At 38.1% G+C, this 12,024-nt stretch overlaps 1 protein-coding gene across 2 annotated transcripts in view; it reads right to left on the reverse strand.

Moving 5' to 3' along the window:
• Positions 1–12,024, reverse strand: part of ZSWIM7 (zinc finger SWIM-type containing 7) — a 34,973-nt gene that overhangs the window by 10,484 nt on the left and 12,465 nt on the right. For both annotated transcript variants that reach the window (XM_087702871.1, XM_087702872.1), the window contains exon 4: positions 681–783. In XM_087702871.1, coding sequence (XP_087558997.1) covers positions 681–783 — 103 coding nt within the window. The remainder of the gene's footprint in view (positions 1–680; positions 784–12,024) is intronic.

Below are 12,024 nucleotides of genomic sequence, written 5' to 3' on the forward strand. Positions count from 1 at the left end.
TCTATTCTATTATTTTCAAATTCTATTCTATTCTATTTTCTGTTTTCTTTTATTTTTTATTCTATTCTATTATTTTCAAATTCTATTCTATTCTATTTTCTGTTCTCTTTTCTATTCTATTCTATTATTTTCAAATTCTATTCTATTCTATTATTTTCAAATTCTATTCTATTCTATTCTATTATTTTCAAATTCTATTCTATTCTATTCTATTATTTTCAAATTCTATTCTATTCTATTTTCTGTTCTCTTTCCTATTCTATTATTTTCAAATTCTATTCTATTATTTTCAAATTCTTTCCATATTCTATTCTATTCTATTTTCTGTTTTCTTTTCTATTCTATTCTATTATTTTCAAATTCTATTCTATTCTGTTTCATGTTCTATTCTATTCTATTTTCAAATTCTATTATTTTTAAATTCTATTATTTTCAAATTCTAATAATATTCTAATATTCTATTAATATTCTAATATTCTATTAATATTCCAATATTCTATTAATATTCTAATATTCTAAAATATTCTAATATTCTAATAATATTCTAATATTCTAATAATCTAATATTCTGTTCTATCCTATTCTATTCTGACTTTCTGCTCTTCTCTTATTGAGCTCAAAGGACCTGCACAGGTATGTCGGCAGGTAGAGAGGCTGGCAGGTAGAGGAAGGAGCCGTACCTGATATACCGTCCTCCCGCTTGGAGACACGAACCGTGTGACTGACTGGCGATCCACCAAATCCAGAGCAGGGACGACAGACGTCCCGAAGACGAACCTCAGCCTAGGAAGACGGGAGAGAAATCAAAACGTTAACGTCGCCCACCTCTTGTTCTGAACATACCTTTCAAACCCGGCACACTCAAAATGCATGTTCAGCATTTAAAAGAGAAGATGATCGGCCCTTAGTCCCCAACTTATGACCGAAGGGAGATTACAATTTTCATTGCTAAGCCAGACAGTTGTTAAGTGAGTTACGCCCCATTTTTACCACTTCCCTTGCCACCGTTGTTAAGTGAATCACTGCAGTTAATTTAGTAACATGGTTGTTAAGTGAATCTGGCCTCCTAGTGGACTTGGCTCGGTCGCAAAAGGGGATCGCGTGACCCCGGGAACACCGTGATTGCCGTAAGTATGAGTCAGATGCCAAGCAGCTGAATTTTGATCACATGACCCTGGAGCTGGTGCAGCTGCTGTAAGTGTGAAAAACGGTCGTAAGTTATTTCTTCTGGGGCCGTTGTCACTTCAAGCAGTCACTAAACAAATAGCTTTAAGTCAAGGACCAGCAATAAATGGTTTCAGGGACAAAAGGGGATTTTTTTTAACCTGCATTTGGGGACCGAATGCAAAAGCATCATAATGGCTCCTTCCTACAACAGTGTCAGGATACACCGTATTGTATCTTTGTAGTATTTTAATTGTATTGTTTTATCTTTTTAATATTGTGAACTCCCTAGAGTGAGCCAGGGATGAGCTGGGCGGCCAGGAAATTTAATAAATAAGAATAAAATAAAAAGGTTGTCCAAGACAACAGAACTTTAAATCTCTACAAATGGAAAATACAGGCAGTCCTCGACTTACAACAGTTCGTAAAAAGTGACTTACAACTGTTTTTCACACCTACGACCGTTGCACCATCCCCGTGGTCACGGGTTCAAAACTCGGGATGCCTGGCGACCGACTCATAGATATGGCGGTCGCAGTGTCCCAGGGTCACGTGACCCCCTTTTGCGACCTTTTGGGAAGCCAATGGGTAAGGCGGGTTCACTTAACAACCAGCTTAACTGAACAGCTGCAATGGCAAGGAAGATTGTAATACGCTGAGTAACCTTTCTACCATTTCACACTTAATAACTGTCTCACTTAGCGACAGAAATGTGGGGCTCCGTTGTGGTAATAATTTTGTATTTATTTATTTATTGTGTCATGTTTACATAGTGCATATTGGAAGTGGTAACCCTTTGAGAGCTGTAGGCAATGAAATTTCATTTTAATGAAATGCTGATTAGTGTATAAAGTGAAAATAAAGTTCCATTCTATATTCTATTCAATTCTATTTTATTCCATTCCATTTTCTATTCTATATTCTATTCTACTCTACTCCATTCCATTCCATTTTCTATTCTACAGTATATTGTATATTCTATATTCTACTCTATTGTTATTCTATTCCATTCCATTTTCTATTCTATATTCTACTCTACTCCACTCCATTCCATTTTCTATTCTATATTCTATATTCTACTCTATTCCATTCCATTCCATTTTCTATTCTATAATGTATATTGTATATTCTACTCTATTCTATTCCATTTTCTATTCTATATTGTATATTATATATTCTATTTTCTACTCTATTCTATTCCATTCCATTTTCTATTCTACAGTATATTGTATATTGTATATTCTATTTTATTCCATTCCATTTTCTATTCTATATTCTATTCTACTCTACTCCATTCCATTCCATTTTCTATTCTACAGTATATTGTATATTCTACTCTATTGTTATTCTACTCCACTCCATTCCATTTTCTATTCTATATTCTATTCTATTCTATTCCATTTTCTATTCTATAATGTATATTGTATATTCTACTCTATTCTATTCTACTCCATTTTCTATTCTATAATGTATATTGTATATTCTATTTTCTAATCTATTCTATTCCATTCCATTTTCTACTCTACAGTATATTGTACATTCTATATTCTACTCTATTCCATTCCATTTTCTATTCTATATTCTATATTCTATTCTACTCTACTCCATTCCATTTTCTATTCTATATTGTATTTTGTATATTCTACTCTATTCTATTCCATTCCATTCCATTTTCTATTCTATATTCTATTCTACTCTATTTTCAAATTCTATTCTATTCTCTATTCTACTTTTCTATCCTATTCTAATTTTCTATTCTATTCTAATTTTCCATTCTTGTATTCTATTCTAATTTTCCATTCTATTCCCATTTTCTATTCTATTCCCATATTCTGTTCTGTTCTATTCTACTTTCACCCTTTGAGAGCGGTACGCAACGACATATCATTGTAATGTATACCTATCGCTATGATGTAGAAAAGATGTGGAGACTCTAGAAAGAGTGCAGAGAAGAGCAAGAAAGAGGATTAGGGGACTGGAGACTAAAACATGTGAAGAACGGTTGCAGGAATTGGGTATGTCTAGTTTAATGAAAAGAAGGACCAGGGGAGACAGGATAGCAGTCTTCCAATATCTCAGGGTTTGCCCCAAAGAAGAGGGAGTCAAGCTATTCTCCAAGGCACCTGAGGGCAGAACAAGAAGCAATGGGTGGGAACTAATCAAGGAGAGAAGCAACTTAGAACTGAGGAGGAATTTCCTGACAGTGAGAACAATTAATCAGTGAAACAGAAGTTGCCTCCAGAAGTTGTGAATGCCCCAACACTGGAAGTCTTTAAGAAGACGCTGGATAGCCATTTTTCTGAAACGGTATAGGGTTTCCTGCCTAGGCAGGGGGTTGGACTAGAAGACCCCCAAGGTCCCTTCCAACTCTATTGTTGTATAGAATAGAATAGAAAATAGAATAGAATAATTAAATAGAATAAGAATAGAATAGTAGCATAGAATAAATATGGAATAGAAGATAGAAAGTATAATAATAACAAAATAGAATAAAATAGAACAAAATAGTGGAACAGAAGTTGCCTCCAGAAGTTGTGAATGCCCCAACACTGGAAGTCTTTAAGAAGATGCTGGGTAGCCATTTGTCCGAAGTGGTATAGGGTTTCCTGCCTAGGCAGGGGGTTGGACTAGAAGACCTCCAATGTCCCTTCCAACTCTATTGTTGTATAGAATAGAATAGAAAATAGAATAGAATAATTAAATAGAATAAGAATAGAATAGTAGTATAGAATAAATATGGAATAGAAGATAGAAAATATAATAACAATAACAAAATAGAATAAAATAGAATAAAATAGTGGAACAGAATTTGCCTCCAGAAGTTATCAATGTCCCAACACTGGAGGTCTTTCAGAAGATGTTGGATAGCCATTGGTCTGAAACGGTATAGGGTTTCCTGCCTAGGCAGGGGGTTGGACTAGAAGACCTCCAAGGTCCCTTCTAACTCTCCTATTGTATTGTACTGTATTGATTAGTGTACATTCAAGATGACAATAAAGTTAGTCTAAGTAATTTATTTTAGTCACTTTTGGGTTGTTATTCCAGGAATTTCTTCTCCAGGAGCTTAATTGTTCTGCTGTGGAGTCTTCCCAAAAATATGGGAAGGACTTTCGCATTGGGACTGTGCAAGGACCATGTTGCATTTCATTGATGGGGAGGCCTGGAATATAATGGGGCAAGCAAGATGTATGAGTGTATGGTGTGTTGCTTTTAAATCTATCTTTTCTTTTTCCTATATTTTAGTTTTTATTTTATTCTTGTATTTGCAAGCCGCCCGGAGTCCTACGGGATCGGGCGGCATATAAATTTTATTAAATTCAAATTCAAATATAGGAACTGAATGAAATAACTTGCAATGGTGTAGAGGAAGGAACCGGAAGCAGAGTGGGCTTGAAATTCAGTCATATTTCTGGAAGCTAGCAATGAGTAACAACTTTGGCCCGGAAACCGATGAGAAAAAAGTAGAAGTTTATTTGATTTTCTTTATAGCTTCCGTTTTTCTACTCAAGCAAGGTTAGAGAGGTTTTTGGGGCTAGCGAGGGAAGATCCCCTGCTTGAAAAGTTTAATAAAATTGAGGTTTTAGGAGAGGTCAGCAGGATTCAACGGAATTGAGAATTCAGAATTGCCTGCTTGAAAAAAATTTGTCAGCACAGAGAATTTAGATGTCAGGAGAATTGGAAATTCAGAATTGTCTTCTTGAAACAATTCAGCAGAATCGAGAGGAGAATTCAGTGGAATTCAACTGAATTTGGGTCAGAATTGCCTGCTCTGAAAGCTTAGCAGAATTGAGAATTTAGAATCAAGCAGGATTTAGCCAAATTCAGAACTGTCTGCTTGAAAAGTTCAGGAGAATTGAGAATTTAGGAAAATCGGAATTCAGCTGAACTGAGAATTCAGAATTCTCTGCTTGAAAAGTTCAGAAGAATTGAGAATTTAGGAAAATCGGAATTCAACTGAACTGAGAATTCAGAATTGTCTGCTTGAAAAGTTCAGGAGAATTGAGAATTTAGGAAAATCAGAATTCAGCTGAACTGAGAATTCAGAATTCTCTGCTTGAAGAATTCAGCAGAATTGAGAGTGTAGAGGAATTCATGAGAATTGAGAAATTCAGCAAAATTCCCTGCTTTGCAACTGTGAGGAAAAAGGCATGTCACAACTTAAGAGCCAAGGTGGCGCAGTGGTTAAATGCAGCACTGCAGGCTACTGCTAGATCAGCAGTTCAGCGGTTCAAATCTCACCGGCTCAGGGTTGACTCAGCCTTCCATCCTTCCGAGGTGGGTAAAATGAGGACCCAGATTGTGTGGGGGCGATATGCTGACTCTGTAAACCGCTTAGAGAGGGCTGAAAGCCCTATGAAGCGGTATAAAAGTCTACTGCTATTGCTATTGCTTGAGATGCTATTCCTTCGCAGTATGGCTTCCCATTACAGTTAGTCCTCGACTTATGACCACAGTTGAGGCCAAAATTTCTGCTGCTAGCAAACAGTTGTTAAGTGAGTTTTTGCCCCATTTTAAGACCTTTCTTGCCAGAGTCTGTTAAGTGAATCACCGCAGTTGTTAAGTTAGTAACGCAGGTGTGAAGTGAACCTGGCTTCCCCATGGACTTTGCTTGTCAGAAGGTCGCAAAAAGAGGATCACGTGACCCCGGGACATTGCGACTGTCGTAAATATGAGTCAGTTGCCAAGTATCTGAATTTTGATCACGTGACCATGGGGATGCTGCAACGGCGTGGCAAAACAACCCTCAGCCCCTTTTCCAAGTGCCGTCATAATTTTGAATGGTCACTAAATGGACCGTTGTAAGTCGAGGACTTCCCCTATCGACATATCGATCAAATTTGTTTATAATTTTTTTAAAAAGGGATAGTTTTTTTTTAAACGAATGACTTATGCTCTTGTGAAATGCCTGTTTTTGTTTTAATTCAGATCAAAAGCTGTAAGTGGAATAAAGTCTTGATGGGTGTTTTTTAATTTTGCAAACTTCAATTCCCAGAATTCCCTGTTAGGCAACTGGACCGATGGAAAACCAGGATCGGACTTTCTATTAATGGAAGGGGAATATAGCTCCAATACCATCTCGGCTGCCAGGAGAGGATTTGCCATGTAGGACTGGACCGCTGACCTTAATCTGGACCACGGGTCTGCGTGATGCCCGCCAGATGGACCAGGTCGCCAGAGCCGAGAGAAATTAGTCGATAATCTTCTTTGTGGAATAAACGGATGAGAAACTGATGGGGGATGCCTCATTATGCAAACTTCCCAAAGCAAAACCAGGATTTACTGGCCTTCTTTTTGGGAAGGTGGGATAGGCAAGAGGGGGGGCGGGGGGTGGTGGTCTTTACACAAGGCCTCTCTCTTGCTTGGGAGGTGCCCGTTTCTCAGGAAAACCCCAAATCTCATTCACCAAACTTAATCCGGCCCAGAGTTTCTCAAAAGCGGCAATTTTTAAGATGTGCGGACTTCAACTCCCAGAATTCCCTCAGCCAGCCTGAGGGGATTCTGGGAGTTGAAGTCTGCATGTTGTAAAATTAAAATGTGGATTTAGCCTTTCTACTTTGATCTTTTTAAAAGATTTTCTTTCCAATTAAATTTTGTTGTGTTAGAAAGATATCTATGTATCTATATATCTATATACATATATGTATGTATCTATCTATCTATTTATCTATCTATAAGATTATCTATCTAAAAATTATATATATTTAAATATATATATACACACACACACACACATCTATAGCTATGTGTGTATGTATCTCTCTAGCTATCATCTATCTACCCTCTGTCTACATCTATCTATCCATCTATCCATCCATCCATCTATCTATTCTATCTATCCTATTCTGTCTATCCTATTCTATCTATCCTATTCTATCTATCCTATTCTTTCTTTCTTTCTATCTATCTATCCATCCATCCATCCAACCTACCTACCTATCATCTATAAGACTATCTATCTAAAAGTTAAAAATATATATCTATATATCTATATATCAGTATGTATGTATGTATCTCTCTATCTATCTATCATCTATCTATCCTCTGTCTACATCCATCCATCCATCCATCCATCCATCCATCCATCCATCTATCTATCTATCTATCCATCCATCTATCCTATAATCTATCTATCTATCTATCTATCTATCTATCTATCTATCTATCTATCTATCTATCTATCTATCTATCTATCTAATCTATCCTATCATCTATCTATCTATCCAATCTATCCAATCTATCCTATCATCCATCTATCTATCTATCTATCTATCTATCTATCTATCTATCTATCTATCTATCTATCTAATCTATCCTATCTATCTATCTATCTTTATCTATCTATCTATCTATCTCTATCCTATCATCTATCTATCCAATCTATCCTATCATCCATCCATCTATCTATCTATCTATCTATCTATCTATCTATCTATCTATCTATCTATCTATCTATCTATCTATCTATCTATCTATCTATCTATCTATCTTTATCTATCTATCTATCTATCTATCTATCTATCTATCTATCTATCTATCTATCTCCTATATCTATCTATCTATCTATCTATCTATCTATCTATCTATCTATCTATCTATCTATCTATCTATCTATCCTATATCATCTATCTATCTATCCATCCATCCATCTATCCTATATCTATCTATCTGTCTGTCTGTCTGTCTATCTATCATCTATCTATCTATCTATCATCTATCTATCTATCTATCTATCTATCTATCTATCTCTATCCTATATCTATCTATCTATCTATCTATCTATCTATCTATCTATCTATCTATCTATCTATCTATCTATCATCTATCTATCTATCTATCTATCTTTATCTATCTATCTATCTATCCATCCATCCATCCATCTATCTATCTATCCTATATCTGTCTGTCTGTCTGTCTGTCTGTCTATCTCTATCTATCTATCTATCTATCTATCTATCTATCTATCTATCTATCTATCTATCTATCATCTATATCTATCTATCTATCTCTCTATCTATCCTATATCTATCTATCTATCTATCTATCTATCTATCTATCTATCTATCTATCTATCTATCTATCTATCTATCATCTATCTATCTATCTATCTAAAAGTTAAAAATATATATCTATATATCTATACATATGTATGTATGTACGTACATACGTACGTATGTATCTAGCTATCTACCTACCTATCATCATCATTTAATGACCCCATAATCCCTTGCAGGGTGGAGCCTGGGCTACTGAATGGAGCTAGCAGAGCGTTTTAATGGCCAGATGCCCTTCCCTGTCGCCAGTGCGGAGTATTGTCCAGCCAATATATTCTCATTGTGCCCAGAGAGAGAGAAATGTCTGCCTCTACCTAGCATCGAAATCACAGCCTCTTGACTGTGAGGCGAGATTCTCCGTCATCCAGGTAACAGTTGTCCCAAAGGTGATTTTTCAGGAGGCAACTGGACTTTCTTGGGTTTTTTCTCTCCTTTGAAGACGTTTCTCTTCTCCTCCCAGAAGCTCCTTCCGCTCTGACTGGATGGTGGGGAAGGGAAGGATTTCTCCTCCTTGCAGACAGCTGGTCATTTGCATCCTTTTAGAGGGCCGTTGAGGCCACTTGGAGGTTTACCTGTGTCCTCAGGTTCACCTGAGTGGTGCAAATCGGTGTGGAACTGCAGAAAGGACTGTGTTGTGCTGCTCTCCACCCCCATTCGCACCACTCAGGTGTCCCTGAGGACAGAGACAAACCTCCTTTTATATATAAACTTGATTCACTCAAAGCGCAACGGTGTGGCGGCCATCTTGAATTTCTGGGGCTCACATTTTTCAAACCGCCTCACCTCTTTCGTATATAGTTTAAAAATTCTGCAAGAGGAGCTACCAGGAAGGAAACGGGAGAAAAACCGACCGCTCCAGAAAGCCACATTCTCTGCTGTGCACCTTAAAAAAAACCCACGGGTACCACTTCCCTGCATTGTGGGTCGGTGTAGCTAACGCTCGCAAAACAAACCGCGAAGGGCAAAAGCCGTTTCTGCCATTGCAACAGCCGCACGCGGCACCCGAAAAGCCAGGCAGGGATTTATGTACACGAATGAAAAATCTTGCAGCATGAAGGAGAGCTGAGTGCACTCCGCTCCAGTCCTCTTTTGCGTACTTTCACACGCCGGCACAGGCTCTTCTGCGGAAGCCACAATCACAGAGCATCAAAACAGACATTGCAAAATGTGAAATGAGTCAGGTTCTACATTTAGGCAAGAAAAGCGAAATGCACAGGTACAGTATAGGTGGTACCTTGCTCAACAGTAGTGACTGTGAGAGGGATCTTGGAGTCCTAGTGGAGAAGCATTTAAATAGGAGCCAGCCGTGTGCAGCAGCTGCCAAAAAAGCCATCACAGTTCTAGGCTGCATCAACAGAGGGAGAGAATCAAGATCACGTGAAGGGTTAATCCCACTTTATAAGGCCTTGGTAAGGCCACACTTGGAATATTTGCATCCAGTTTTGGTCGCCATGATGTAGAAAAGATGTGGAGACTCTAGAAAGAGTGCAGAGAAGAGCAAGAAAGAGGATTAGGGGACTGGAGACCAAAACATATGAGGAACGGTTGCAGGAACTGGGTAGGTCTAGTTTAATGAAAAGAAGGACCATGGGAGACAGGATAGCAGCCTTCCAATATCTCAGGGGTTGCCCCAAAGAAGATTTGGGAGTCAAACTATTCTCCAAGGCACCTGAGGGCAGAACAAGAAGCAATGGGTGGAAACTAATCAAGGAGAAGAAGCAACTTAGAACTGAGGAGGAATTTCCTGACAGTGAGAACAATTAACCAGTGGAACAGAAGTTGCCTCTAGAAGTTGTGAATGCCCCAACACTGGAAGTCTTTAAGAAGATGTTGGATAGCCATTTGTCTGAAATGGTATAGGGTTTCCTGCCTAGGCAGGGGGTTGGACTAGAAGACCTCCAAGGTCCCTTCCAACTCTGCTATTGTATAAATTATATATATATGTGTGTGTGTGTGTTGTATTTGTGCTGATATATAAATAAAGGGAGACTAGTATAGAGCTATTTCAAGCTATTTAGCTCTCATCAGCTAGCCATACCCTTACTGGGATTCGAACCTGGGCTGTATTACATATTAGGCAGATGTGTTAACCACTAAGCCACAGGCTCTCCTCCTATTATCAGCTGAGCCAGGGAAATAGGATGTAATTAGTGCCCAAATATGGGAGGAAGCTCACTGCTTCCATTTCCATGTGTATGTATGTATGTATAGCAATAGCAATAGCAATAGCAATAGCAGTAGACTTATATACCGCTTCATAGGCCTTTCAGGCCTCTCTAAGCGGTTTACAGAGAGTCAGCATATTGCCCCCAACAATCTGGGTCCTCATTTTACCCACCTCGGAAGGATGGAAGGCTGAGTCAACCCTGAGCCGGTGAGATTTGAACCGCTGACCTGCTGATCTAGCAGTAGCCTGCAGTGCTGCTTTTAACCACTGCGCCACCTTGGCTCTTATATACACATACATACACACACACACACACACACACACACACACACACACATATGAAGCAATCTGAATTTGGAGCTTTCTCTGCACTGAGTGGGGTGGAACTGTTTCCTTTGGCCGGAAGCAGCATAAGAAGGGACCTTGGAGATCTTCTAGTCCAACCTCTGCTCAAGCAGGAAACCCTATACAGGTAGTTCTTGGTTTATGACATACAATCGAGCCCCAAAAATTCTGTGGTTAAGTGAGATATTTGTTTGTTTTCTTTATTTCTTAAAAAAAAAACATTTGCATTAGGTTGTAAAGTATTATAAAATGCAAACTACAAAAGTAAATAAAAGTATGATTCAGTGGGCAAGGAATATAATGTGATGCTTGAACAATGGAAAAATATGTGGACGAAGGATTTAAAATTGATACCAAACTATGATTGAAGAGAGAACTTTTAGGATGCATCGCTGGTATTTAACACCAGATAAGCTCTTTAAGATGGATAAAGGTGTGTCAAATGAATGCTGGAAGCGTAAGGACAAAGAAGGAACTTTTTGTCATCTCTGGCGGACATGTGATAAAGCAAAAAAATAAAAAATAAAATTGGACTATGATTCGCAACTCTAACACAGAAAATTCCTGAAAATGGAGATAGAAATGAAACCGGAATTTTTTCCTTTTGGGATTAATGGAAAAGAACTAGAGAAAAAAAAAACTGGGACTTTGCTACTATACAGGTCGACAGCAGGAAAACAACTGTATGTGCAAAAAATGGAAAGACACCTACCACGGAAGAACGGAGGCAGAAGTCGAAGCAGCTCTCTGAAATGGCAAAACTGACTACTCCGATTAAAGAAAAGTACTCTAGTTTCCACATGGAAACCATTTCTGAACTTGAGGTGGAAAAGAATGAAACTTTGCCTTTGGGTTTTACAGATTACATTGATAGATCTTTATAGAAATGACTCGTTCTTATTATTACGGAAAAATAAAAAGCTGTGATTTGCTGTTGATTCCCTATTCTACTGCAATAGAGTCAGAAGTCAATGTTCCTTTCTCTTTTCTTTTCCCTACTTTTCCTCATTTCTCCCTCCCCCTTCCCCTCCCCTTTCACTGCTCTTTTATTTACATTTGTGAGACGCTTTTTAGGGGAGTTTTGCCCTGTTTTTACCACAGTTGTTAAAGGAATCACACTCCCAGAATTCCCCATCCAGCATTCCGTAAAATGGGTGGACTTCAACTCCCAGAATCCCCCAATCATCTTACTTTAAGAGGGGTGGACTTCAAATCCCAGAATTCCCCATCCAGCAGGCTTTAAGAGGGGAGCACTTCCACTCCTAGAATCCCCCAGCAAGCAGGCTTTAAGATGGG

Source organism: Thamnophis sirtalis, unplaced genomic scaffold (assembly GCF_051295495.1).
Source record: "Thamnophis sirtalis isolate CommonGarterSnake01/CBP01778 unplaced genomic scaffold, rThaSir2_p1.2 scaffold_17, whole genome shotgun sequence".
Lineage (NCBI taxonomy): Eukaryota > Metazoa > Chordata > Lepidosauria > Squamata > Natricidae > Thamnophis > Thamnophis sirtalis.